Here is a 27593-nt window from a genome sequence, read left to right as displayed (position 1 = left end):
CAAAAATTGACCTCTCAGTGGAATACAATAGCTCAAAAGCTATGTATGTACGTTCATATAAGACTACTGTCGACATATTGTCTAATACCGACATTGCATTTAAAGCCCTAGATGAATTTTCTTGGGCTTGGCCACGTGGATACTGTATATGTTCTTGATACATTGTGTATTGTATATATGTCTACCTGACCTAGGGAAGGGAAAGAAAAACAGGGTGTAAGATATCACAAGAAATGTACACACTGCCCTACTATGTAACTGTACCCTTTTTGCACAACAACTTGTCAAAAAATTTGTGTTCAATTAATAAATAAATTGTTTTTAAAAAGCAAAAAAAAAGAAGGGGCGATGGAGAGACAGTAGAGACCAGGTCTGTGAAACCAAAAACTGCTTGTCAAAAGGTATTTCCCACAGGATTGGGGCAGCGACCCAACATTATGTAACTAAAACCAAACAACTAACTACTTAACATATAAAGGTCAAAAATTGACCTCTCAGTGGAATACAATAGCTCAAAAGCTATGTATGTACATTCATATAAGACTACTGTCGACATATTGTCTAATACTGACATTACATTTAAAGCCCTAGGCGAATTTTCTTGGGCGTAGGCCATGTGGCTATGTTCTTGGTACATTGTGTATTGTATATATGTCTACCAGACCTAGGGAAGAGAAAGAAAAACAGGGTGTAAGATATCACAAGAAATGTACACACTGCCCTACTATGTAACTGTACCCTTTTTACACAACACCTTGTCAAAAAATTTGTGTTTAATTAATAAATAAATTTAAAAAAAAATAAATAAAAATGGTGTGGCTAGGAATGTGGCTTAGTGGTAGAGTGCTTGCCTAGCATACATGAAGCCCTGGGTTCAATTCCTTAGCACCACATAAACAGAAAAAGTCAGAAATGGCGCTGTGGCTCAAGTGGTAGAATGCAAGCCTTGAGCAAAAAGAACCCAGGGACAGTGCTTAAGCCCTGAGTTCAAGCCCCAGGACTGGCTACATAACTAAATAAAACAAATAATTTAATGGCTCTAAAGTACTTGCATGTCTCAATTTGGATAATTCCAATTAGAAGGGAGAGAGGAAGGGAGGGAGGAAAACCACACTAAAACCATAAATCACTACTGATACAAACTAAATAGATATTCAAGCTCTGCAAGATGTAATATTGTAAGTGGGCATTGTTGTAAATATTCAATGTAATTTCAACTAAAATCCCAGCATGATTTAAAAAAATATCAACATTGAGGGGGCTGGGAATATGGCCTAGTGGTAGAAGGCTTGCCTGGCATTCATGAAGCCATGGGTTCAATGCCTCAGCACCACATATACAGAAAATGGCCAGAAGTGGTGCTGTGGCTCAAGTGGCAGAGTGCTAGCCTTGAGCAAAAAGAAGCCAGGACAGTGCTCAGTCCCTGGTTTCAAGACCCAGGACTGGCAAAAAAAAAAAAAAAAAATCAACATTGAGAGCATTATTATCTAGTTAAGACTACAAGTTATAAAATGTTTCCTGTTAAGAGTCAGAAACTAGTGCTCGCTTTGGCAGCACATATACTAAAATTGGAACGATACAGAGAAGATTAGTATGGCCCCTGCGCAAGGATGACACGCCAATTGGTGAAGCGCTCCATATTTTTAAGAACCAATAGCCCCCTCATCAAGTGGGCTAAAGACTTACAAAGAGACTTCTCTGATGAGGAAATGAGAATGGCCAAGAGACATATGAAAAAGTGCTCTACATCACTGGCCATAAAAGAAATGCAAGTCAAAACAACATTGAGATTCCATCTCACCCCAGTAAGAATGTCATATATCAAGAAAACTAACAATGGGGCTGGGGATATAGCCTAGTGGCAAGAGTGCCTGCCTCGGATACACGAGGCCCTAGGTTCGATTCCCCAGCACCACATATACTGAAAACGGCCAGAAGCGGCGCTGTGGCTCAAGTGGCAGAGTGCTAGCCTTGAGCGGGAAGAAGCCAGGAACAGTGCTCAGGCCCTGAGTCCAAGGCCCAGGACTGGCCAAAAAAAAAAAAAAAAAAAGAAAACTAACAATAACAATTGTTGGAGGGGATGTGGCCAAAAGGGAACCCTACTTCATTGTTGGTGGGAATGTAAACTGGTTCAGCCACTCTGGCAAGCAGTATGGAGATTCCTCAGAAGGCTAAATATAGAATTCCCCTATGACCCAGCAGCCCCACTTTTGGGTATCTATCCAAAAGACCACAAACAAAATCACAGTAAAGCCACCAGCACAACAATGTTCATCACAGCGCAATTTGTCATAGCTAGAATCTGGAACCAACCCAGATGCCCCTCAGTAGATGAATGGATCAGGAAAATGTGATAGATATACACTATGGAATTTTATGCCTCTATCAGAAAGAATGACATTGCCCCATTTGTTAGGAAATGGAAGGACTTGGAAAAAATTATACTAAGTGAAGTGAGCCAGACCCAAAGAAACATGGACTCTATGGACTCCCTTATTGGGAATAATTAGCACAGGTTTAGGCAAGTCACAGCAGAGGATTACAAGAGCCCAATAGCTATATACCCTTATGATCACATAAGATGATGCTAAGTGAAGTGAACTCCATGTTATGGAAACGATTGTTATATCACAAATGTAACTACTTTCAACGTCCCATGTGTATCTGTAGCTTCTATTATCGATGATGTTCTTGTATCACCTTCCTGTGGTTGTATCTACACTATCTCTGTAATCTTATCTGAGTATACTGGAAACTGTGTATACTGGTATTAGAACTAGGAAATTGAAAGGGAATACCAAAATCGAGAGACACAGGGTAAAAAAAAGACAAACAACTACAAAAGCAATACTTGCAAAACTGTTTGGTATAAGTGAACTGAACACCTCATGGGGGGAAAGGGAAAGGGGGAGGAAGGAGGGGGGAATGAGGGACGAGGTAACAAACAGTACAAGAAATATATCCAATGCCTAACTTATGAAACTGTAACCTCTCTGTACATCAGTTTGATAATAAAAGTTTGAAATAAAAGGAGTCAGAAACTAAATATTTAGTAAATACTTCAGTAAATATTTGTCACAAGTACTCAGTACTGCCTTTATGGCACAAGTGTAACCATGGGCAATATGTAGACAAATGGCTATGACTAGTTTCCAATAAAACTTGGTTTATAAAAACAATCAATGCTCTAAATTTGCCTTATTGTGGTTCATTGCTTGCCAACCTCTGCTCAAGACAATCATAAGGAAGGAAAAGTTAAGACAATATAATCAGCTATGAAAACTTGCTAATTACAGTTGGGCGCCAGTGACTTATACCTGTAATCCTGGTTGCTCAGAAGGCTGAGATTGAAGGATCAAGGTTCAAAACTAGTCCTGGAAGACAAATCCTTGTGACTCTTATCTTTGATTAACCAGCCAAAAGCCAGAAATGCAGTGGTTCAAGTAGTAGAGGGCCAGTACTGAACATAAAGGTCAAGAGGGAGTGGGAGGCCCTGAGTTCAAACCTCAGTACCAACACATGCACCCATGCACAAACATACATGCACACAGGAGCGCACACACACACAACTAATTATAAAGTTAAAGGTGGCATTGACTCACATGGAATAACATGGGTTTTGGCTTATCAGCTTATGATACAACCTCTTTTAACATGAATTTTTTTGAACTGTTAATGTAATCGTTTCAAAAATGAATAATTCCTTCCTACCTTATGACAGTACTGGAGTTTAAACTCAGGGCCTTGTGCTCACCAGGCAAGCAGCCTGCCACTTGAGCCATATATGCAGGCCTTTTTGCTTTAGTTCATTTTTAGATAGAGTCTTAAGCTTTATCCAAGCCAGTCTCAGAGTACCATCCAACCTCTGCCTCCTTAGAAGCCAGGATTACATGTATATACCATCATGCTGAGGATGGCTTTGTTTTGTTTTGTTGTGTAAGACAGAACCTCTATATGTAGTCCAGGTTGGCTTTGAACTTATGCCTCAGTCTCTCAAGTATTGGGATTATAGGCTCAGGTCACCACACCAGGCAGTGGTAACCATTTCTGAGAAAGACCTTCTTTTCCTAGCACAAGTCAAGATGTTCAGCCAAGAGTCCAGAAAGGAACTTAGCCAGAGAAGTGAATCACCTGTCTCACCCAGGCAGGGAAAACCCCACGGTGGCCTCACTCAGAATTGCACAGGGGGCTGGGAATATGGCCTAGTGGTAAAGTGCTCGCCTCATATACATGAAGCCCAGGGTTCAATTCCTCAGCACCACATATTTAGAAAAGGCTGGAAGTAGCACTGTGGCTCAAGTGGTAGAGTGTTAGCCTTGAGCAAAAAGAAGCCAGGGACAATGCTCAGGCCCTGAGTCCAAGCCCCAGGACTGGCAAAAAACAAAACAAAACAGAATTGCACAGGGTATTTCAGGATGCGCTGGCTTCACAAAATGGGGAGAGAGTGTCTGAGGAGTTGACATCCCGTTATTGGTCTTCACGCTGATAGCAAAGGAACAGCCCCAGCCCCCTGACTCCCAACACAAACACATGCCCTTTGCAGACCACAAACTACACACTGTCACCAGGGTGCTGGTGGCTCATGACTGTCATCCTAGCTACTCTGGAGGCTGGGATCTGAGCCTGGGCAGGAAAGTTTGTCAGACTCTTATCTCCAATTGACCAGCCAAAAGCAGATGTGGGGCTGTGGTTCAAGTAGCAGAACACCAACCTTAAGTCAAACAGCTACAAAACTGTGCCCAGGCCCCTGTCTGTGTTCAGCTGTGTAACCCTCCTCAGGGGATGAATTGGTTCCGAATCCAGATCACCTCTAAGCAGCAGGAGGCTGCCCCAAAAGTGACCTCCAGGAGTACTAGGGGTCCTTGGGGTGCTGCATTTTTCCCATAAACAACTGCATTTCAGATGTTGGTAGCTGATTGGTTGCAAAAGAACCATATGAGAGAAGTCAGGAAAACAAGCTAAGTGAATTCCCCAGCCAAAGTGAACCAGAAAAAAAAAAAAAAAAAAAGAAAGAAAAAGTTGTCTTTGAGTACAAACAGAAACACTGGGCCTGGCTCAGCCTGTGTGCTAGCTCAACAGGAAAATGTGGGGCCATTCTTGGGTAAGGATGACGCTGACCATAGATGCCAGGTGTGGCTATTTTACGCACTTCTAATAGGGAATGCCAAGATGAGTGGAAATTTCCCACAGCTGAAGCTCCTGCTCTACCCATGAAATCAGTGTTAGAGTTTGTGTTACCCTTGGCCAAGGCTTGCCCAGTTATCATTTCCTTTCTCCCTTCACAGCCTCATGAAAGGGTAAATACAACATTGAGCAAGCAGAGGGGACGGAAGCCTGGGGATTTTCTAGTGGTTTGTGCACGCCGGCTTGCTGATGTTACCTGTCCCAGCAGCATGTCGAAAGCCCATCTTTCTGGAAGGCAGGTTATGCTGAGCAAACTGGCTCTCATCCCTGAACCAAAGTTAAAAGTCAATGAGACATGGGGTCAGGGCTGGGAATATGGCCTAATGGCAAGTGCTTGCCTCCTACACATGAAGCTCTTGGTTGGATTCCCCAGCACCACATATATGGAAAACGGCCAGAAGGGGCGCTCAAGTGGCAGAGTGCTAGCCTTGAGCAAAAAGAAGCCAGGGACAGTGCTCAGGCCCTGAGTCCAAGGCCCAGGACTGGCCAAAAAAAAAAAAAAAAAGAGAGACATGGGGTCAGGCAACAGTGCTGGTGCTTTTGTGTAATGGATGGCTCTGTATAGATAAAGCATCACCGACTCATCAGTTCATGGTAAGACCCAGACCAACTTTGCTCTTGCAAAAATCACAGTAGAAGACATCTCTGAGCGAGATAACCCAAGTGGCTTAGGTGAGTATCTATGAAGTCTAATTCTCTAATAATGTAATGCTAGGTGAGTTGCCTCTAAGCAAAAATGATCCAAAACAACATTTTCCTTCCTCCTCTGCCTCTTCATCTTCCTTGTTCTCCTCTTTCTCATCCTCCTCCTCCTCCTCATCTTTGTCTTCCCCCCCCTTCCTCCTCCTTTTTATTTTTTTATAAACTACAGGATACAATTCATATGACCCACCATTTCTCCTTTTGCTTTGGATGCTAAAAAATGCACAAAATTTTCGACTATCCACATGATAAATAATCTCTTTATTTATTATCTTTCTGGGTTAGTGCTGGGGCTTGAACTCAGTGTCTTGTGCTCTTGCGTAGCTTTTATACTCAAGGTTGGCGCTCTAGCACTTAAGCCATAGTTCTGCTTCTGGGTTTGTGCCCGTTAATTGGAGATAAGAGTCTCAAAGACTTTTTGCATGAATACCTAGGCAGAAAGTTCAAAGAAATTTTAAAAAGTGAGCCTGCCTGAGGGTAGTAAGCCAGGCAAGGAAGGAGACACAGTGTGAGACTAGGGTGCTGGTGGGGAGTTCACAGGTCATACAAGGGGGCCAGAACCTGGGAGGGCTGCTCCTTATACACAGCAGGAAGCTACTGAAGGTTGGGTCACCTTTGTAACCACTCAATGTACATGGGACATAATAAACATTTAATAAAAATTTTTCAAGGAGGTGGAGGTATGGTTCAAGTGGTAAAGTAACAGCCTTAATAGAAAAAAAAATCAACTAAGAGACCATGCCCAGGTGGGTTTCAAGCCAGTACACCCACACACACACAGCAAAAGAAGAAGGCTAATAAATCTACTAGATCCTTAAGGTGGGTGCTGGTGGCTCACACCTGTAATCCTAGCTGCTCAGGAAGCTGAGATCTAAGAACCAAAGTTGGAACAAGCCTGGCAGCAAAGTCTGTGAGACTCTTATCTCCAATTCACCACTACAAAGCTGGCAGTGGAGCTGTGGCTCAAGTGGCTGAGTGCTAGCTTAAGCAGAAAGAGTTCAGGGACAGTGCTCAGACCCTGAATTCAAGTTCCAGGTCCAGTACAAAAAATAAAAATTCCATGGCTAGGGTGAGGGCTCAAGTGGTAGAGCACCTGTTGAGAAAGTATGGGGCCCTCCGTTAGAACAACAAATTAATCAATTAGTTAAACTTACTTTTTTTTATAATTTTTAAAATTTTTGTTTATTATTTTTTTTTTGCCAGTCCTGGGGCTTGAACCCAGGGCCTGAGCACTGTCCCTGGCTTCTTTTTGCTCAAGGCTAGCACTCTGCCACTTGAGCCACAACACCACTTCTGGCCATTTTGTATATGTGGTGCTGGGGAATCGAACCCAGGGATTCATGTAAAGGAAGTAAGCATTCTTTGCCACTAGGCCATATTCCCAGCCCTAAACTTACTTTTTAAGTGACTTCCAGGCAAGATTCTCCTCTGCTGCTTAGAGGAGAGGCTGCCGGGAGTCTGGCCCCTGCCAGTGTGGTCATCTCATGCTTGGGTCCCCGGGGTCCCTACCAACAGAAGAGCCTTTGGAAAGGCAGATTGGGTGGAAAGATTTGTTTTAGTCAGTTGGTACTCGTTCAGGAAAAGGCCTCTGCCTTCAGCCCTGAAAACAGGTTTGCCTCAGAATACCACCAAAAGACAACTGGGAAACAGTTCCAAGCCTGTTTAATTATGCTCCTTGCTGAAAAGTCTCTCAAGACTTGCCTTTGGTCTCCAATGGGGTAACCAGCCCCCAGAGAGGCAATGCCCTCCACTTCCCTGCACAGAGAATTCTTACTAAAAAAAAATGCTTAGGGGACATAATCCTGACTAAAACTAAGACCCCCCCCCCAAATCTGTGCAACATCAGGAAGAGCAGAGAAGCAACAGGGAAGGTGGGAATGCCTGGAGCCCTCCAACTTGGGCCCCTGAACTGTGATTAAATTCCTATGGAAAGGGTTGTTGACAGCCAGAGCTGCAGGCTTTCATCACCCTGGCCTGATTTGGGGGTGAGGGTGAGGGGAATGAAAGGGAGACCAACCGGCAGGTTTCCAGAAGGAATTCCCTGGGGCTTGGGCAGGGAGGGTGACTCCAGGTGCTCTGCCTGACATTGCTCTGGCAGGTCTAAGGCACGGGCCAGACAAGGGGGTCCCAGAGGAACCAAAGAAGGGGCAGTAGAAAGAACATTCTACTGTAAGAAGTTTCAGAAAAGAGCCTAAGGACTCAGAGCTGACCGGTACCCCAGTGAGAATAGAAACACAGGTCTTCCCAGGCCATAGTTCATTCTTTTACTTTGGGGACAATGGAAATAGAATCAGAAATATTCACCTGCTGTTCTTTTATTCAGTGCATCGTATAGAAGGCCCCAGATGCAACATGCAGGCTTCCTTAGCCCCCTGTTCCACAGTCCCTCTACTCAGCAGGCCTGCTGAGCTCTCTAGACCCCCTGCCATGACCCCTCCCTGTACCTCAAAACCCTTAGACTTCCATTGGGCCTCTGTTCCTGCTAAGCTCTCTTAACTCTAGACTTTAGTCCTTAGAAATTCAGAAGAAAGAAAAAAATTCCCCATGTCTTCACTCTCTCCAGTTTTCTGTTCTCCTCCACATAAGGCAGGGTGGCTGCTTCATGGGCTTTGTGAAGTCGGGGTTCACTGTACTTTTTGTATGTGTGTGTATACTGGTCCTGGGGCTTTGAATGAAGGCCTGGCCCCTCTGTCCCTGAGCACTTCAGCTCAAGGCTAGTGCTCTACCACTTGGAGCCACAGTTCCACTTCCAGGTTTCTGGTGGTTAATTGGAGAGAAGAGTCTCATGGACTTCTGGCTGTCTTCAAACCTCCATACCAATGGATCTGCTGCCACAGCCTCCAGAGCCACCTCCACCTGCCATCTGGTGGCTACCTGGCTGCCCCTCCCCTTGGAGAGGAGCACACATGTTCCTATGCTCCTTCAAGACTGTGTGCCTGTCACCTTTCCTGATATCACTGGTGTCTGTCTATTCAATCCTGTGACTCCATGAGTCCTTCTGATGTGACCCCTGAGGCTTATTCTCACTGGGGGAAGAATGCTGTCCCCTTACCAGTGTAGTAATTATTCTGTCAGAATCCTAAACAAGATGGCCTTCCATTTGCAATATTTCACCGTGGCAATTAAAGTCTTTTCTTTGTCAGATGTGGTAGTGAAGATTTATAATCTCAGCTCTCGGGAGGTGGAAGACATAGAGTGACTACTATCTTGGTTCAGTCAAAGATGACACCAAGGTTTCTCTTGTAACCAGTTCTCCCAGGTACACATATTAAAAAAACAACAACAAAGTAACGAGAATAACACAGGGATATCGGATTGAGGTTGTAGCAGGTAGAGATGACAAGCATAGGGTACTCCTGTTGGAAAACTCTGAAGCCAAAGTCAGTTCATCTCCCTGAATCCTTTTGAATCTCTAGGACTTCTGAGAGGAAATAGAAGTTACAATCCTTAAAAGCATAACTGAAGGGAAATGGGTTGTGGTGTCAAGTCTTTAGCTTCCCAAAATAGCCTACCTGGGACATCTGTGTTCTTTTGTTTTGTTTTGTTTTGCTAGTCCTGGGCCTTGGACTCAGGGCCTGAGCACTGTCCCTGGCTTCTTCCCGCTCAAGGCTAGTACTCTGCCACTTGAGCCACAGCGCCACTTCTGGCCGTTTTCTATATATGTGGTGCTAGGGAATCAAACCCAGGGCTTCATGTATACAAGTCAAGCACTCTTGCCACTAGGCCATATTCCCAGCCCATATCTGTGTTCTTGAGATGCAACTGCAGACAAAGGAGAGACTCTCTCTTGGCTGTGTCTCCATGCAGAAGGGAAGGGATGGAACCTTGGGCTATGGATGGAGAACTGGAGGTACAATGGGTTTGCTAAGCTAGGGAGAGAGGCTGAGGGGTTGACAAATATTTGAGATGATCTAGGGGTATGAGAATGACTCCCAAAGTTTGGAGATGCTCTCCTGAAGGCTTACATTCTTTTCTGTTTTCTCTGTGCTATGCCAGATCCTTTAAATGGAGGCTGTGAACCAGACTGGTTTCTGATATAGCCAAGTACACAAGGGAAGAACTGGGGACTTGGGCCACAGAGAGCCTGAAATCAACACTGGGGCAAAGTATGTGCAGGCTCACTCACCTGCGGGCCTGTAGGCTTCAGGCTGAGGCTGGCTTGCCAAACTGGCTCCTTGCATAATTCCTTCTACCTGTGCAACTGAAGAGTTTTAAACATGCATAGAAATAGAAAGGTGACAAAGCCAGAAGAATAGGTTTTCATAATGATTTGCTATTTCCCAACCAGAATTGTTATAAAGTACATGTATGTTTGTGTACTAATGTCTGTAAATAGAAACAGCTTTTAGGAGTGTGTGTGTGTGTGTGTTGGTACTGGGGCCAGAACTCAGGGCCTCACATTCTTGCTTAGCTTTCTCCACTCAAGGCTCTACCACTTGAGCTATTCTTCCATTCCTGGCTTTTTTTTCTGGTTAATTGGATATAAGAATCTTATGGACTTTTTTGTCCCAGTTGGCTTTGAACCAAGATCATCAGATCTCAGTCTTCCCAGTAGCTAGGATTATAGGGGTGACCCACTGGCGCCTGGCTAGGAGTGTGTGTGTGTGTGTGTGTACTGGAGATTGAACTTTGGACCTTGTACTTATAAGTGCTCTACGACATGAGCCGCATCCCAAGTCCTAGAATTTTTGTTTATATGAAATTTAAAACTAAGAACTTTATTTGCATGTTTGTTTACTTTTGTGTTGATCCTGGGGCTTGAACTCAGGGCCTGGGTGTTCTCTCTGAGCTTTTCTACTCAAAGCTAGTGCTCTACCACTTACGCCACAGCTCCACCTCCAGCTTTTTTTGGGGGGGGGTACTTATTTAGAGATAAGGGTCTCATAGACTTCCTTGCCCAGATTGGCTGCAAAACAAGATCCTCAGTCTCAGCCTTTTGAGTAGCAGCAGCACCTAGTAGAACTTTAAATTACTAGCTCATAAAAAAAAATCAAGCTTAATCTATTAAATATGAACAGTCTTTATGAGAAATAATTACTTTCCAAAAATTTAGAGAGAAGGGCAACATTCCTTTGGGTTTTTGTAAACCTTCATAAGACACATGCTTCATTCAGCCTGGAGCAAAATGATGCCTGGGGTGAAGAATGCGAAGAAAATCTCACAGATCCTTATGTGGGAAATGTTGGAATTTTTAAAAATAACTTCTTCAGGTAGTCTTTTTTCTTTCTTTCAGAGTTTTACTGTGCAGCCCTGCCTGGCCTCAAATTCACGATCCTTTTTTCTCAGCCTCTTAAATGTCATATATCCTTCTAGATGCTCTACCAAAACTTGATCAATGACAGTTTCTTACAAGTTAGTTACATCACAGAAATTGAAACATTTTGTAGTCTGCTCCATTTATATCCATTGGCCTGTGACAGAAAGAGCAACTGGTATGGGTGGCAACCACTGTATGGTTTTTGTCAGTTGTTTCCCTTGAAGTGATGGGCTTGCCTCATTTGGGGGAAGATGTGTGTCAAGTAATGAAGTCTGAATGCCCAGTTGGTCAGACATTGTCTCAACCAAACATGGTGCTCCACCGGAAAGCAGGGAGTTCCGCTGGCATCTCAGATAATCATGATGGTGCTGCTCCCACAGGGATTCAGATTGACTACAGTGTGAACAGGCTCCTCCCTCATGGCAAGACTGCCTGACCCCATCCTTGTTTGTGCTTTGTTTCATATTGTTTGTGTGTGTCTGTACTAGAGCTTTAACTCAAGGCCTGGGTGCTGTCCCTTAGCTTTTGTGCTCAAGGTTAGTCCTCTACCATTTGAACCACAGCTCCACTTCTAGCTTTTTGGTGGTTAATTGGAGATAAGAGCCTAATGGACGTTATTGCCTGGGCTGGCTTTGAACCTGGGTCCTCAGATCTCAGCCTCCTAAGTAGCTAGGATTACAGATGTGAGCCACCCTTGCTGGGCTCAGCCGGGGGGTGGGGGGGCGGGGGGGGGGAGGTGCTCAACAAGAGATGCCTTTCCTTGAATGTAGCACTCAGCCTGGATCCCTCTTCTCACCCCTAAGCTGGCAAAGACCAGCATCTCTTTCTTAGATGGCGCCTTCCAGCTGTAAGAAGAGGAAGCTGGGACCCTAATTTGGTTCTGAAATTGTACTTCTGAGACTGGACTTTTTTTTTTCTCTATTGAACTTGGGGCTGTCCCTGAGCTCTTATGCTCAAGACTACCTCTCTATGGCTTTAAGCCACAACTCCACTTCTGGTTTTCTGTCCAGTTAATTGGAGACAAGAGTCTCATAGACTTTCTTACCTGGGCTGGCTTGGAACTGCAGTCCTCAGATCTCAGCCTCCTAAGTAGCTAAGATTTACAGGCACAAGCCACCAGCACCCAGCAAGACTGGGACATTTCACTTAGTAAATTCACACTTGTAGCTTAAAAGCAACCATAGCTTTGGTTAACCTAGGATTAGTCATAAAAATTGGTGTTTGTCCCAGTTTTCATTTAGGAAGATGAAGAACTAAAACCTTCAGAAAGCCAGACACCAGTGGTTGACCTCTGTAATCCTAGCTACTTAGGAGGCTGAAATCTGAGGATCATGGTTCAAAGCCAACCCAGGCAGAAAAGTTCATGTAACTCTTATCTCCAATTAGCCACCAGAAAACTGGAAGTGGAGCTGTGGCTCAAAGTGGTAGAGCGCTAGCCTTGAGCAGAAGAGTTCAGGGACAGTGCCCAGGCTCTGAGTTCAAGCCCCATGATTGAAAAAAATTAAAATAATAATAATAACCTTCAGAAAAAAAGGAATTGTGAGAAAAATAATGAAAGTCCATATCATAATATCCTTTGAGCTATATTTACTCAACTTCCCCTATCTTTCCCTTGGACTGTGGTTTCCTGTCCCTAGAGGAAAGGCTAGGAAGGAATGAGGGCCCAGCACAGGGGCAACTGGGTTCTAACCAGGGAGTACATGCTGGTAGCAGGACTCAGCCTTAGATGTCACAGGTCCTTTCTCAAAGGAGCTCTGAGAGCTAGGAATGTAGCTTAGTAGTAGAGTGTTTGCCTAGCATGCATGAAGCCCTGAATTCGATTCCCTAGTACCACATAGGCAAAAAAGGCTGGAAGTGATGCTGTGGCTCAAGTGGTACAGTGGTAGCCTTAAGCCAAAGAAGCTCAGAGACAGTGCCCAAGCCCTGAGTTCAAGCTTTACGACTGGCAAAGAAAAGAGGAGAAAGAAGAGACAAAAGCTTTCATAGATGATACATTTACTCCATTACTTGTTAATCAGGTTTCTACGGATAGATGCCACTTTAAGTTACAGAACTGCAAGGACAAAAACGTGCAAGCACATCCTTCTGGCTGGGTGCCCTGGGGATGCTCCCATCCCAGTGGGCCTTCCCTGAATCTTCTGAGTGCTCAACCAGCTCCGGCCACTAGACCCCCAGACCTCCAGACTCCCCCTCCTCTCCCTCCTTTGATCCTTCCATGACAGGAGCAAAGCCAGGAAGGCCAGGAAGGTCAGATGGCCAATTCCCAGAGCCTGTGCCTAACCATGTCTACTGACACTGTGCTGGCCACCTTCCTACTTCACATAATGTTCACAGACACTATCAATGCTTTGATGGCAGGGACCAGGGCGTCTCTTTCCTTAACATGGAGGGATGGGGCTGGGAAGCGCAGATCCTTGGCAGACTGCTGGGCATGGCACGGCTGTATGGGTTCTGAGGCTCCAAGCTGGGACAGGACAAGCTCACGAGCCACAAACCAATCACTGAGACCTCACGGAGGATGCTAGAACAGAGCTATGCAGAGATCTGCCATGGGGCAGGGGCAGGGAGCAGCAGGTGGGATGCCGTACCCTGTGTACCATACCCTGTGCCAGGCATTCTAACATCATCCTATGCATCCTCACCAAGGAGTAAACTGAGCTCATGGGAGATACCCTAAAGAAGCGACAGGGCTGGGGTTCAAATCCAGATCTGCCTAGTTCTAAGGCCCGCTCTCTTTTCTCTGTATGAGCGACCACTTAAGGGAACATCTTCTCTGGGGCTCAGAGTATGGTAAAAGGACCTCCAGAATAAGTGAAATACTTTCAGGGCAAAGTAGAAAAACAAAAAGACAAAAATGAAAAACACAGAAAAGAAACAAAAAAACACCGCATTCTCCCCATATTTCACATTGTTACTGGCTGGAAGGGCAAACAGAAAGGATGCCGGAAACATGGTTGCGGCAAAATGAGCCGTCAGAGGAGTATCAGCTTCTCTTGCCTCCAATTTCTTGTTCTGGAAGCCAACAGGGACAAAGAATATTCAGGAACTGCGGCCACTTAGTTCCAGAAGAGCAGCTCTTGGATTTCAAATGTCTAAGACAGCTTCACTTTGGGCCCCGGGTTCTCAGTTGTGTTTTTGGTACTGTAAGACAGAGAGATGAAAAGTGGGTAAGGCCAGCAAGCGAGGAAGAAGAAATCTCCAGCGCTGGTGACACGAGCCACCCGCAGTGGGGAGACCCAGTCAGGAGGCCCTAGATGGTCAGATCTCCAGACCCTCTTCTTCAGTGGAAAAGGAAGCTAATGGGGATGGGGAGAGGAGAATAAGGAAACTGAGAACATTTAACTTTGAACATTGTATTCATTCATTCTTCCCTTTAAGCTGAGTCTTGCTTGGGGGGAAAATTCTCGGGCAGAGGAGAGCTCTCATCCATCTGCTAAGCTAATGTGCTCTCTTGGTCTCTGTGTCCACCTTTGTCTCTCTGTCTTTATCTCTGTCATTGAAACTACTGTTGTCTTCCCTCTCTCCTCCTGTGCCCTTAGCTCATTCAGCACTGCTTTAAGGATTGAACCCCCTCATCCTACCTTGCAGAAAATCAGTGCAACCAGAAGAAATCCCTTTTCAGCCTTTGGAGGACTTAATTGAGTAGGGAAATTCCCCTCCCTGGTGGCTGTTCTCATCTGTGGGGTGCGGGCGAGCCCTAGTGGTCATGGCGATTACAGCATCAGCTCCCTTACTGGAAGGTGGAGGAGGCTCAAGCCAAGCCACTTACTTTGTTCATGACCCAGTCAGCATCTTCAATGGCTCTCTTAATAATCTGCTGGATTCTCTCTGGATTGTCTTCATCCGAATGAACCCGGAAACTCTGGAAGTTTTTCCAGAAAGAAACAGGATGAAGCAAAATTCACACGATTGGCAACTTTAGAACAAAAACCTCCACCAGACAAACAGCTGCCTCCTTCAGCTCAGCACCTCTTAACCTGCATGGTTTTATTATCCCACATAGAGATCCCAAAATGCTGCTAGGCAACAGTATTTGAATCCTAATCTTTGACCACAAAAGTGGTAATCTAGCCAGAGGGGCAGATGAAAAGGAGAGCAGGCCCCTGGGGCCTAAAGGTTAGCAAGCAGGTGGTTAGGCCAGAAGAGAAGCTTCCCTCCTCCTTATTCAATGTGCTCCTCCCAGGAAGTTCCTTTCATCTCAGTGAGAGCTCGGCTCTCAGCCTGGGCTCTGCCATGGAGGGCTGAAGGGGAGCCTGCAGGGGGGCTTTGGAAAGTCCAGCCAAGCCCAAAGCAATGCACAGGATGTTGTTGTCCACTTTTTTTTTTTTGGTTGTTGTTGTTTCAGGTACTGAACTCACACGTTTGGTTTGCCTGTTCACAGCTAAAGTTAACTAAACCCTTTAAGCCTTATCTCCACACCAGCTTTTTGCTTTTTACTTTGGAAATGAAGTCCCTCAGGCTATCCTGCTTGGCATAACTGTGGTCCTCCAGATCTTGGCCATTCCTCCTAAGTAGCTGGCACGAGCCACAAGTACTAGGCAAAATGTTCCTGTACTTTCCATATTGCATTTATATGAATCTTAGTTTCACTTTTTATTTGGAGATGATTTCCTACAGAAGGTTTTCAAAAATATACAAAAAAACGGTCTGGAAATATAGCTCAGTGATAGAGCACCAGCCTAACGTGAACAAGGGCCTTCATTTAATCCCCAGCACTGTTAACAAAAAACTATTTGGTCAGGTGGCACATGCCTATAATCCCAGCATTTAGGAGGCAGAGTCAAGATCTCTAGTTAGAGGATACCTCAGTGACATAGCAAAACTATAGGAAGGAAGGAAGGGAGGGAGGGAAGGAGGGAGGGAGGGGAAGGAATCTTCATGTGTATTTCCTAACAAAGGCTTCTTTTATGTAACCATAATAATCAAATTCAGAAATATTGATTCACCACTGCAACCTAATCACAGCCCACATTTTAACTTCATGCAGATCCCCGATGGCTCACATCTGTAATCCTGGCTACTCAAGAGGCTGAGGTCTGAGGATCATGATTCCAAGCCAGCAGGGGCAGGAAAGTTCCTGTGAGACTCTTATCTCCAATTAACCACTCAAAAACTGGGAATAGTGCTGTGGTTCAAAGTGGTGAGGGCTAGCCATGAGCAAAAGAGCTCAGGAACAGTGTGCAGGCCCTGAGTTCAAGATCCACAAAAAAAGGAGGAGGGGGAAGAGGAGGGGGAAGAAGAGAAGGAGGAGTTGTTTCTGGTTCAGGTCCAAGCTAGAACTAAGCTATTATATTCAGAAGAGCTACTTCTCTCTTTTTGTATTTTTTTTGCCAGTCCTAGGGCTTGAACTCAGGGCCTGGGCACTGTCTTTAAGCTTCTTTTTTTGTTTTGTTTTTCTCAGTCATGGGGCTTGAATTTGAGGCCTAAGTGCTGCTCAAGGCTAATGCTCTACCACTCTGAGCCACAGCTCCACTTCTAGTTTACTGGTGGTTAATTGGAGATAAAAGTCTCACAGACTTTCCTGCCAGGCCTGGCTTTGAACCATGATCCTTTAAGATCTGAGCCTCCTCAGTAGCTGGGATTACAGGTGTGAGCCACCGGTGCCCAGTCCAAAGAGCTATTTCTTTGTGTTTCATGAAACTGATTTTTCCCCCCAGCTTTTTGAGATACAGTCTCACTGTGTAGCCCAGGGGAGCCTCAAACTCACAATCCTCTTGCCTGGACTTCCTGATACTGGGATCACTGGCCTGAGCCACCATATCTGGCAAAACTGATACTCTAATACATACAGGCAGAAACGCGGTGTGGTAGATGGTCTCTATTTGGGTTTCCTTGATGTTTTTTGCTCAGGATGAAATTCACATGCATTTCTGGCAAAATGGCATGTGTTCTACAATCTCTTTCAATGCCGGCTCAGCTGCCTGGTTTCTGCCCTGGCACAGCACAGGCATGCCAGATGATGAACGCTTTGACTCCAGAGAAACCAGAGAGAGGAGTCAGGCTGCCCAGTACTGGTTTCCTATGGCTTTCACCACACTGCCCAGTCCCACCCCACCCCCACCCCAAAACACTTCCCCATGCCCCGGCTTCTGACTCCCCAGTGGGTCCCAGTCCGAGGAAGCCGCAGCACGCACCTGCCTGACAGCATGTTTGTAGTGCTCCTGCATGCCCTTGGTTGGCAGCTGACGGCAGCAGCGCAGCAAGTATCGGTAGAGCTGCAGTGGCCTCTGCACCAGCTCTGCCCCAGGTAGTGGGGCCATCCACCGGCACCTCTGTCCTGGCAAACACAGAACATTAGTTCTCACACATCAAGGCAAGTCCAGGCCCTGGGGCCCGCCCTGTCTAGGGCTTGTGTGCCTTCTCATGGCCTGCCCTCATGGGGCCTGCACCGTGGCAAAGGTGGATGCTCAGTCTGTTGAAATCTCAACCCAGAGAAGGCCCTCAAGGCCCTGGACAAATGGAGGAAAATGTACAACCAGCCCCAGCATCTTCTTTCTGGAGGTAGGGGGTAAGAAAGTGGCACCGGCAACAGAATGTGGGGACACAAGCTTGGAGATCTTGAGTGGCAATCAAAGAGCAACCAGGCCCATCCAAGTGAGGCAAGAGAAGGGAGAAAAGCCAGAAGGCCCAGCTACTCAAAGCATAGCCGTGGCAAAGAGCTTGTGAGAATTAGTCTCAAGCTGGGCGCCAGTGGCTCATACCCATAATCCTAGCTACTCAGGAGGCTGAGACCTGAGGAGTGCAGTTTGAAGCCAGACCAGGCATCTGGGCAAGAAAGTCCATGAGACTCTTATCTCCAATTAACTAGCAGAAAACCAGAAGTAGAGTTGTGGCTCAAAGTGGTAGAATACTAGCCTTGAGCAAAAAAAGCTCAGGGACAGCACCCAGGTCCTGAAGTCAAGCCCTATGATAAAAAAATTACTCTCAGATTCCAGTCAGCACCCCTACCCCCCAACCAGCAGATTCACATACAAGTTCAAGTTTGAGAAACATGATTCTGGGAGGCACTATGTGAAGAAGTAGCTGAATACAAAGTCGTCATGATAAAGCATAGACACATGATTGTACTGTGTTACTAATGCCAATGAGCACTTGATAATTAATCATTAATTAATTAACGCATATATAAGAAAGCTAAACACGGATCTAGTAAGTTGCCCAAGATGACACAGCTGATGAAAGACAGAGCTGAGGCCAGGTGCTGGTGGCTCACGCCTGTAATCCTAGCTACTCAGGAGGCTGAGATCTGAGGATCATGGTTCAAGGCCAGCCTGGGCAGGAAAATCCTATGAGTCTCTTAGCTCCAATTAACCACCAGAAAACCAAAAATGGCACCGTGGCTAGTGCTATTCCTGAGCAAAAAGAGCTCAGGAACACTGCCCAGAGCCTGTGTTCAAGCCCCAGGACTGGAAACAAACAAACAAACAAACAAACAAAAATAAAAAACACCAGGCTCATGCCTATAATCCTATCTACTCAGGAAGCTAGGATCTAAGATTTGTGGTTCAAGCCACCTGGGAGAGAAAAGTCTGAGATTCTTATCTCCAATAAACCAGCAAAAAGTTCAAGTGGTAGAATACTAGCCTTGAGTAGAAACCTAAGGGAGAGATCAAGGCCCTGAGTTCAAGCCCCAGTACTAACACAAAAATAATTATTAAGTAATTTAAAAACCAAATCAAAACAAAACCCCAGTTCTTTGAGCTGCTGTTGGCATACAATCAATGCATATATTTAAAGTGCAGTAAGTGACGACATATGTGCACACCGGAGAAACCATCACCACAATGAAGAATGATCATAGACATTGCCTTGTGCTTCTGTGATCCCTCTCTCCCATTCTCCTCACTTGCCGGTCCCCAGGCAACCACTGAGTGGCTTTCCATCACTGCATTTTTCATTTGCATTTCCTAGACATATATAAATGAAATTGTTGTGCCAAGTCGCAAGACCACCACCAAGAAGACCACCGAGACTCAGACATTCCGAAATGCAATAGCAAGGCAAGACTTCATTCAAGCGGGGCCGCGGCCCCGGCCTTGTCCTACCCACCAACACAGCGGAGGTTAGGAGGCAGCCTCGAGCTATGATTACACAGGGCTTATAAAGGCAAAAAACAAAGTTACAACAATCAGGTGTTCAAGCAAGCAAGATTAGGACACAGGTACAAATCTGATTGGCTCAGGGTTCGAGGCACCCCAGGGGTGGTCAGAGTTAAGCATTCCCAGCGGTTAGAGTTCTAGACTGACTGGGCCCTAATGGGCTTATCCTGGGTCTGCTCACAGGGCCTGCTTATCTCAGGTTCACGTGGTAAAGTGGGGTTCACGTGGTAAAGTGGGGCCTGACTTCAAAGTCTGGCAATTCAAAATGAGGCACCATGCTTTCTTGTGTGTCTAGATAGTCCATAGGTTTTCCTTCATTAAATTTGTTTTTAGGCAATACAGAAAACATAAAATGTATGGGCTATCACGTGCTACTTCGCAACATGTTTGCATTGCGTAAGATTTAAATCAGGTTAAACATGTCGGTTTCCTCAAATGTTTATCATTTCCTTATGGTGAAAACATCCAACACCCTTTCTTCATCACAAACCTACTTTTTTTAACCTCTATGTTATGCATGTTCTCCCCCCAAGCCCCACAACTGTAACCTAAACTTTTTTTTAAAGAAACCAGGAGAGTGTAGATGCTTCTAAATAGTAGATTCTAGAATATAAGGACTGTTCTTCTAAAAGAAAAAACAACTTTTTCTTGTCTTTTTTTCAAACCCAGGATGTTGTACCTGCTAGGCAAGTTTACTTTGCCACTGAGCTACCTACCTGCCCAGGAAATGTTCTATTAAGAGCCTCCCAGCCAATAACCACACCCCTCTCCATGCCCACCCCCCTCCCCCGGAGCTCTGCTGCAGCATCCTGCCTGATGCCCCCATTTGTCATTCCAGTCTCCTTCACACTCCCACTAAATAAGCTCTAGAACCAGTGTCCTGGGTACACCCAAGTCAGGCACAGGAAGGTTTTCAGATCCCCAACACCATCAAAGAGTCACCTTGGGGCTGAGGATGTGACTTAGTGGTAGAGTGCTTGCCTAGCATGCACTGGGTTCGATTCCTCAGTACCATATAAACAGAAAAGGGTAGAGAGCTGTGGCTCAAAATGGTAGAGTGCTAGCCTTGAGCAAAAGAAGCCAGGGACAGTGCCCAGGCCCTGAGTTCAAGCCCCAGGACTGGCAAAAAAAAAAGCAAAATAAGTCACCTTTTGGTACTTTTTGGATGTGCAGCTCCCTGAACAGGACCTCCCTTCCCTGTCCCCTTAAAGTGGGGAGTTTCACTCATTCCAGCTTAGTATCTTTCATCCAGGAACCGCCCCCCCCCCCCCCCGAGTGCTCCTTCCTGGGATTCTTTCCTCCATGGGGCTGCAGTGCCTCACTTATGGTGGCATTTCTCTGTGGCCATGCCAGTAGCTCCTTCAGGCTGAGCCTGGCCTACAGCAGGCTTCAGACCATTCAGTTGAACTGAACCACATCAACGTACTGCCTCCTCCAGATTTCCCCTCCATGAGAGAGGCTCCCTGACATTGGCTGGCATTCGTTTTAAGGTAACATAAAAGTAGAAAGATGATCCCACCCTTGTGCCTGTTCCCAGGAGAAAGGCAGACACTAAGCCTATCAGACACCTTTTACACTGAGGAAAGACACTTCATAAGGAAATGGATTCAGAGGCTCCTTTATTCGTTTTCCCGCAAATTATCTATCTCCCCAGCAACAATAAATACCTATCTCCTTAGCTAAATTAGCTAATTGCTCATGCTCTCAGGGCTCCTGCTCTGACACTTGAGGATGAGGGACTGCTACTCACCTGCCCCTACCCCTCATTATCCTTTCTCTGTTCTGGTTATAACCCCTATGTGTAACACAGAGCACACTACTTCATGTCTCTGTCCACCTGACCAATCCCAGCCCTGCATCTGCATGAGCCCAGGGACTGGTCCACAGATGGCACATGCTAGAAACTGATCCAATCAGAGAGAATCTCACCACTTGTCTAAGGAAAGTACTCCAGACATTTCCCACTAGACTAGACACTGAAAGGGCTAGATGGTCTCTCAGGGGAAGTCATCTTGCCTCCTCTTTCCACCTTTGTTTTTTGTCTCTTTAATCTTGTGACTGTAGAAAGCAGGGCTGAGGCCCTTGGAGAAACCAAGTCCAATGAACTCATTTGAAGCCCTTCATCTGCAGGTTGCCTCAAACCTATACCTCTCAATGCCTGAGCCACTCCATAGTATGGGTTTTGTTTGTTCTTTGCAGCCCAAAGGGTCTTCACAGATGGACAAATCCTGACCTCCTCCCAATTCAACTTCCATGATGAGCAGCAAGGGTTCTAGAAGGGAGGATGTTTCTGCAAGACCGGACTCCTGTAGTTCCTCCTGCTCTGACTCATCACAGCACGTCTGATGAGCCACACTGTAACCCGACAAGCAAAGGACCCCACCTACAATGGTGGTCAAGAACTTCAAGGACAACCACAGAGGACAAGCCAACCAAAGTCCCCAACGTGACAGGAAGACTCCCCTGGCAGGCTTCCCCAAACTATATAAAGTGCTAATCAAATATTGTAAAATGCTAGTCGTGGAACAGATGGTTACCATCTGCAGTCCTCAAAATTAACATTTGGAAAGAGCACAACTTTGTTTCATTACTTAAAAACCCAAGCAATACTTAGTAACCAACCCGGCATGTATGGGCGGGTAGATTATTTTCAGCTCAATTATAATACTTAGTCATTCTCAGTAATAACTAGTAGAGAATACATGTGTGGGTCCACTTAGAAGAGCTAAACTAAAGATGTTTTAATTTAATTTAAAGTGTGGGTTTGCTGTTATTTAAGGGGCAATGAACCCCACATTATCATTGCTCTAGTCAAACCCTGGAACCCTGGAACTGCCTGCTTCTTTTACCTTGTCCTTTGGGCCTGACCTCTGCCTCCCACCTGCCTCCTTGCTGCCCACCTCTATCACCCAGGCAACCAAACTAAAATCATCACAGTCTACCCAACTCCCCCTTCTAACCTCCCTGTGCCTCTTAAATTCACCCCTCCTCTTAATCCTATCTCAACAGTCCAGAGCTCATTTCTCTATCATCTTCCAGCCAATTTCCTGCCCATCTATTCTCCACTGAACAAGAGTGACTCATTCTTGAAACATGAACTCTGCCACTCTTTCAGTGTCTTCCTGTCCTTCCTGAAACCATTAATATTCCCTACTCACAACTATGGTCATAGCAAATTCCCAAAATGCAAGACAAATCCCGAAAATTGTCTTAAACAGCACAAGGACCCATACGTTTTTATTGTAATGATTTTATACAGACTTATGTAAGTAATGAGGAAAAAGTCGAGCCAAGCACTAGTGGATCATGCTTGTAATCCTAGCTACTCAGGAGGCTGAGATCTGAGGATCACAGTTTGAAGCCAGCTAAGGCAGGAAAGGCTGTGAGATTCATCTCCAATTAACCACCAGAAAACTGGAAGTGGTGCTGTGGGTCAAAGTGGCAGCATGCTAGCAAAAGAGCTAAGGGACAGTGCCCAGACCCTGAGTTCAAGTCCCATGACCAAAATAAGAATTTTTTCTAGATATTATGGCTTAAAACAGTTGGGTTTTGGACTGTAGTATTGAGGTTTGAAGCTCGGTTTTTTCCTAGAATTGGGGCTTGAACTTGTGCTTGCTAGGCAAGGTTCTACCACTTGATCCATGCCCCCAGCCCTTTTTGCTTTAGTTGTTTTGGAGATAAAGTCTCAAGTTTATGCTGGACCTGGCCTGTACTTGAATCTTCCTATTTATACTTTCCACATAACTAGTATGACTAGCGCATGCCAACACTTCTAGCTGTTGGTGAAGAGAAAGGTCTTATGAACTTTTTTCCAGGCTGACCTCAAGCTGTGATCCTCTTGATCTCTGCCTCCCAAGTAGCTGGGAGTACAAGAGTAAGTCACTGTACCCAGCCCTAAAACAGTTTAAAGAAGTGTAAAGGCTGGGCACCAGTGGCTTACACTTATAATCCTAGCTACTGGGGAGGCTGAGATCTGAGAGTCAAAGTTCAAAGCCAGCCTGGGCAGGAAAGTCCATAAGACTCCTATCTCTGGAAGCTGGGAAAACAAAAAAAAAAAAGCTGGAAGTAGTAAAGCACTAGCCTTGAGTTAAAAAAGCTTAGGGTCGGGCTGGGGATATGGCCTTGTATACATGAGGCCCTGGGTTCGATTCCCCAGCACCACATATACAGAAAACGGCCAGAAGTGGCGCTGTGGCTCAAGTGGCAGAGTGCTAGCCTTGAGCAAGAAGAAGCCAGGGACAGTGCTCAGGCCCTGGGTCCAAGGCCCAGAACTGGCCAAAAAAAAAAGCTTAGGGTCTGTGCCCAGGCCCTAAGTTTAAGCCCCAAGACAGCATACACACACACACACACACACACACACACACACACGAGTATAAGACCAAGAGTGTGGTGATTCATGCCTAGCATCCCAGCTATTTAGGAAGCAAAAGTCAGGTTTGACATCAGACATAGTTTCCCCTCAACTTTAAGCTGTTGGGAAGTTCCTCTGGTTCTAACTAAAATTCTACTCATGGGCTGAGACATAATTTGATCAATATACATTATATGCAGATAAAAATGTCATAATGAGGGGCTAGGAACATGGCCTAGTGGTAAAGTGCTTGCCTCTTGTATACATGAAGCCCTGGGTTCAATTCCTCAGCACCATATATATAGAAAAAAGCCAGAAGTGGCACTGTGGCTCAAGGGTAGAGTGCTAGCCTTGAGCAAAAAGAAGCCAGGGACAGTGCTCAGGCCCTGAGTCCACGCCCCAGGACTGGCAACAAAAACAAAACAAAAATGTCATAATGAAACCCATTATTACATATAATTGATACATGTTAATAAAAATATTCTACTCATTGGTCTGAGCTCTGCCCTTTGGAGCTAATGTTTTATTATCCAAAGCCAGCCGTTATGGCCTTCAGTCATCCCTGAGCCAATGTAACTAGCCACAAGGTGTGCCTCTCTCCCTCTCACCTCTCCCACAGATCACTCTCAAACATGCTGCCAGTGGAAAACCAGCAGGTTGCTGGGTTCTAACCAGTTCTACTGGCAGTGGCTCATCCCCTCCTTTGGCCTGGGAACTCAGGCAATGCAGCTTGGACTGCTACATTCTCTGCTTTTCTCTCGGGAGGCTCTGGCATCCATTTCAAAGGCATCTTTCTCCATGGACCCTTGGGAAGTCTGCTTCCTTGTCTTCTGATTTAGCCTCATTATATACATGAGGAAACTGAGGCTCACACAACTTGTTGATAGTAAGGTGAGAACATGAAGCTAAAAGTCTATTTAATTCCAAAGCCCATACCCTTCCCTACTAGCCTATGTCTGTGTCATCCATACAAACACTGACCAGACTGACCTGATTGAGGCTGAGAACTACACAGAAAATTCTCGCAGGGCTTCTGTGAGGATCAGGCTAATGAATTCATAAAAGTACTTGACCCCTATTACCTACTATTCCTCAAAACCCTGCTCCATGCTTTTGAGAAACATGAGGGGGGGCATTATATACAGTGCCCCCTGCATATAGATTTTTTTTCAAAGACTTATGTCACTTGCAGAAAGAGGCAACTAGGAGATGATTCTCAATACCTTACAAAATCCAAAATGAAGGAAAGAGAGAAAGGACAAAAATTTACAAAAGGAATTTCCTGGGAACCAGGTTGGCAGAGGGATTCAGACCCATTTAAGCCTTTTGATTCTCCCCTAATCTGTGTCCAGACATGAAACATCTAAAAATAAATTGGGAAAGGTCATATATTTAAGAAGCAAGCAAGGAGTGCTGGGATTGTGGCTTAGGGGTAGAGTGCTTGTTTACCATGCATGAAGCCCTGGGTTCAATTCCTCAGCACCACATAAACAGAAAAGGCCAGAAGTGGTGCTATGGCTCAAGTGGTAGAGTGCTAGCCTTGAGCAAAAAGAAGACAGGGACAGTGCTCAGGCCGGAGTTCAAGCCCCAGGACTGGCCCCCCCCCAAAAAGGGAGGGATGGAAGGAGGGAGGGAGGGAGGGAGGGAGGGAAAAAGGCAAGACTATTGCTGCAAAAAATTAACAGAAACGACACCTTGATGAGCAGAGAACCAGCAATTCTTTAAATATGCAATGACTATTTGACGGGAGAAAGATGAACATTAAGAATGGTTTTGCTCCCTGACACCACCCACTCCAGGGCTCCTTCTCTCATCTATAGTCTCCCCTGTTAGAAACTGGACTGAAATCCTCCCTCCTTCAGTCCCTCTTTACAGAAATGGTGAAGTTCTCAGGTCTTCCACACTTCAGTTTTATCCCTCTTCATAGCCATTACACAACCTTCAATCTCAGCTTTATACCTATCCTGGGACCATCTTATTATCTCTTACTCAGGTTCTCTCCCTCCAGGTCAATCCCCACCTTGTCACCCCAAACACATCCCATCATTCCCTTTCATGAAAAACCTTTGCAGAGGGCTGGGAAGGTAACTTAGCTGTAGAGTGTTTGACTAGCATGCATAAAGCACTGGGTTTGATTCCTCAGTACCACATAAACAGAAAAAGCTGGAAGTAGTGCTTGTGGCTCAAGTGGTAAGAGTGCTAGCCTTGAGCAAAAGAAGCTCAGGGACAGTGCCCAGGCCCTGAGTTCAAGCCCCAGGACTGGCAAACACACACACACACACACACACCAAAATCTTTGCAGAGTGTTCTTTACCCACAGTCCTGCAGCCAGAGGTCTGGCAGTTGGTGGTGAGTTATTCAAATGAATTCTAATATCCTCTGATGAGTGGATTGAACACTCATACAATAGAATATTCTACAATAGAAAGAAGTGCTACAAGGGTAAGCTTGAAAACATGCTAAATGCATGAAGCCAGCCAAGGGGCTACAAAAAAATATGATTCTATTGATATTAAATGACAGGAAAGTCTATAAGGACAAAAGTAGAGTAACAACCATTGCTCTAAGGTTTGGGCCACTGGGAAGAGATGGGGGGACTAGGAAGAGATGAGGCAGATGGGAAGAGACCCGGGATGGGAAGAGTTGGGGGCTCCAGCTAGAGGAGGTGTTTCATGTTCTAATATGGTGACAGATGCACAACTCTGCACACTAGGAGATGTCAAGTGAATGTACTTTAAATGAATGAGTTGTATGTTACATAATTTATATCTCAAAAAATACTGTAGGGCTGGGAATGTGGCCTAGTGGTAGTGTCTGTTGCCTCGCAAACATGAAGCCCTGGGTTCGATTCCTCAGTACCACGTATATAGAAAAAGGCAGCAGTGCACCATGGCTCAAGTTGGCAGAGTGCTAACCTCGAGCAAAAAGAAGCCAGGGACAGTGCTCAGGCCCTGAGTCCCAACTGCCAGGATTGGCAAAAAAAAAAAAAAAAAAAAAAAAAAAAACCACAAAACTGTTTTGTTGTTTTTGTTTTTTAAGGATAAATCCTAAGTGCCGAAGGGTTTTGGCCATAGTCAAGAGTGACCTCCATCAAAATGTGAAGGTCACCCCAGGTCGGGAAGCGGGGTGCTCCCGCAGACATACGGGGTGGGGGAGGGGGACACGTGTCCTCTTCAGGAGCACACTGGGGCTGACCTGGAGGCTGTGTGCCAGGCCAGCGGCTTCTCTGCAGTGGGCCCAGCAGCTGGGCTTCGCAGGGGCGACCTGGGGAGCCCCAGGCACCACACCCCCACTCTCGTCACCCCCTCCCAGTCCCTCTCCGCGGGATCCCGGGGTGAGGCCCGCCACAGGTGCACTCGGCCTTCAGGCAAAAGGGCGGCGCGGATCGACCCTAGGGCCTCCACAGGTCCCGGGACGCCAGTGACCTCCACATCCCCAGACCGCTCCCTCCCACGCCGTCCCCCCCCCCGCGGGGAGGGGGGCGCTCAGGTCGCCGCAGTCCCCGCGCTCCCGCCCTCGGCCTGCACGGCGCGGCTCACCGGCCTCCACTGGGGACGCCAACCCGGACGCCGCGGCGACGGCGGCGGCGGCGGCAGCGGCGACCAATGCGCCTGCGCGGCCGGAGCCAGCGTGGGCCCTGCCCCCGCCCGCGCCGGGCAGTCGTGGGTCTGGCACCCTCTACCGGCTGCAGGCGGAACTCGGAGTCCTACAGGGTGTGTATTCTCCGTTCTGAACCCAAGTGGAAAAAGCAAGGTGGCCACGCCCACACGCCGGCCACGCCCACGAGACGGCCACGCCCACACTCTGGCCCTCCCATCTCTGAGTGTGGTCCGAGCTAAAATGCTAAGGCGAGTTCAAGATGAGTGGAAAAAGTCCTGCTGGAGGAGGGCTCGTCCTCAAGCCTCTCCTGCCAGTGACAGGAATTCTGTTTGGATTGGGATTCTGCCTTTTGAGTCGTCTCACTAGATCACAGTCCCATACCACCTGTCAGAAGACTAAA

At 46.1% G+C, this 27593-nt stretch overlaps 1 protein-coding gene and 1 non-coding gene across 4 annotated transcripts; one reads left to right on the top strand and one right to left on the bottom strand.

The window, feature by feature from the left end:
* The first annotated feature begins 1538 nt into the window (after positions 1–1538).
* Positions 1539–1645, top strand: LOC125366647. The gene has a single exon (XR_007213934.1). It is a non-coding gene; the product is annotated as a U6 spliceosomal RNA (small nuclear RNA).
* Positions 1646–13121: 11476 nt separating this feature from the next.
* Positions 13122–27190, bottom strand: Lyrm9 (LYR motif containing 9). Of its 3 annotated transcripts, none has more exons than XM_048366382.1 (4): positions 27133–27190; positions 17278–17415; positions 14913–15005; positions 13122–14284 (listed from the first exon to the last, which is right to left on the bottom strand). In XM_048366382.1, exons 2-4 carry the CDS (start codon positions 17401–17403, stop codon positions 14267–14269), a joined length of 237 nt encoding a protein of 78 aa, XP_048222339.1. In that variant the 5' UTR covers positions 17404–17415; positions 27133–27190; the 3' UTR covers positions 13122–14266. The 3 variants fall into 3 exon arrangements, with proteins under 3 accessions (XP_048222339.1, XP_048222338.1, XP_048222340.1); XM_048366381.1 differs by having other exon boundaries at positions 17278–17420; positions 27133–27187; XM_048366383.1 differs by lacking the exon at positions 27133–27190 and adding an exon at positions 25888–26140 and having other exon boundaries at positions 17278–17420.
* Between the last annotated feature and the right edge of the window lie 403 nt (positions 27191–27593).

This window comes from Perognathus longimembris, chromosome 17 (assembly GCF_023159225.1).
Source record: "Perognathus longimembris pacificus isolate PPM17 chromosome 17, ASM2315922v1, whole genome shotgun sequence".
NCBI classification, from domain to species: Eukaryota; Metazoa; Chordata; class Mammalia; order Rodentia; family Heteromyidae; genus Perognathus; species Perognathus longimembris.
This window is presented reverse-complemented; position numbering and strand designations above follow the sequence as displayed.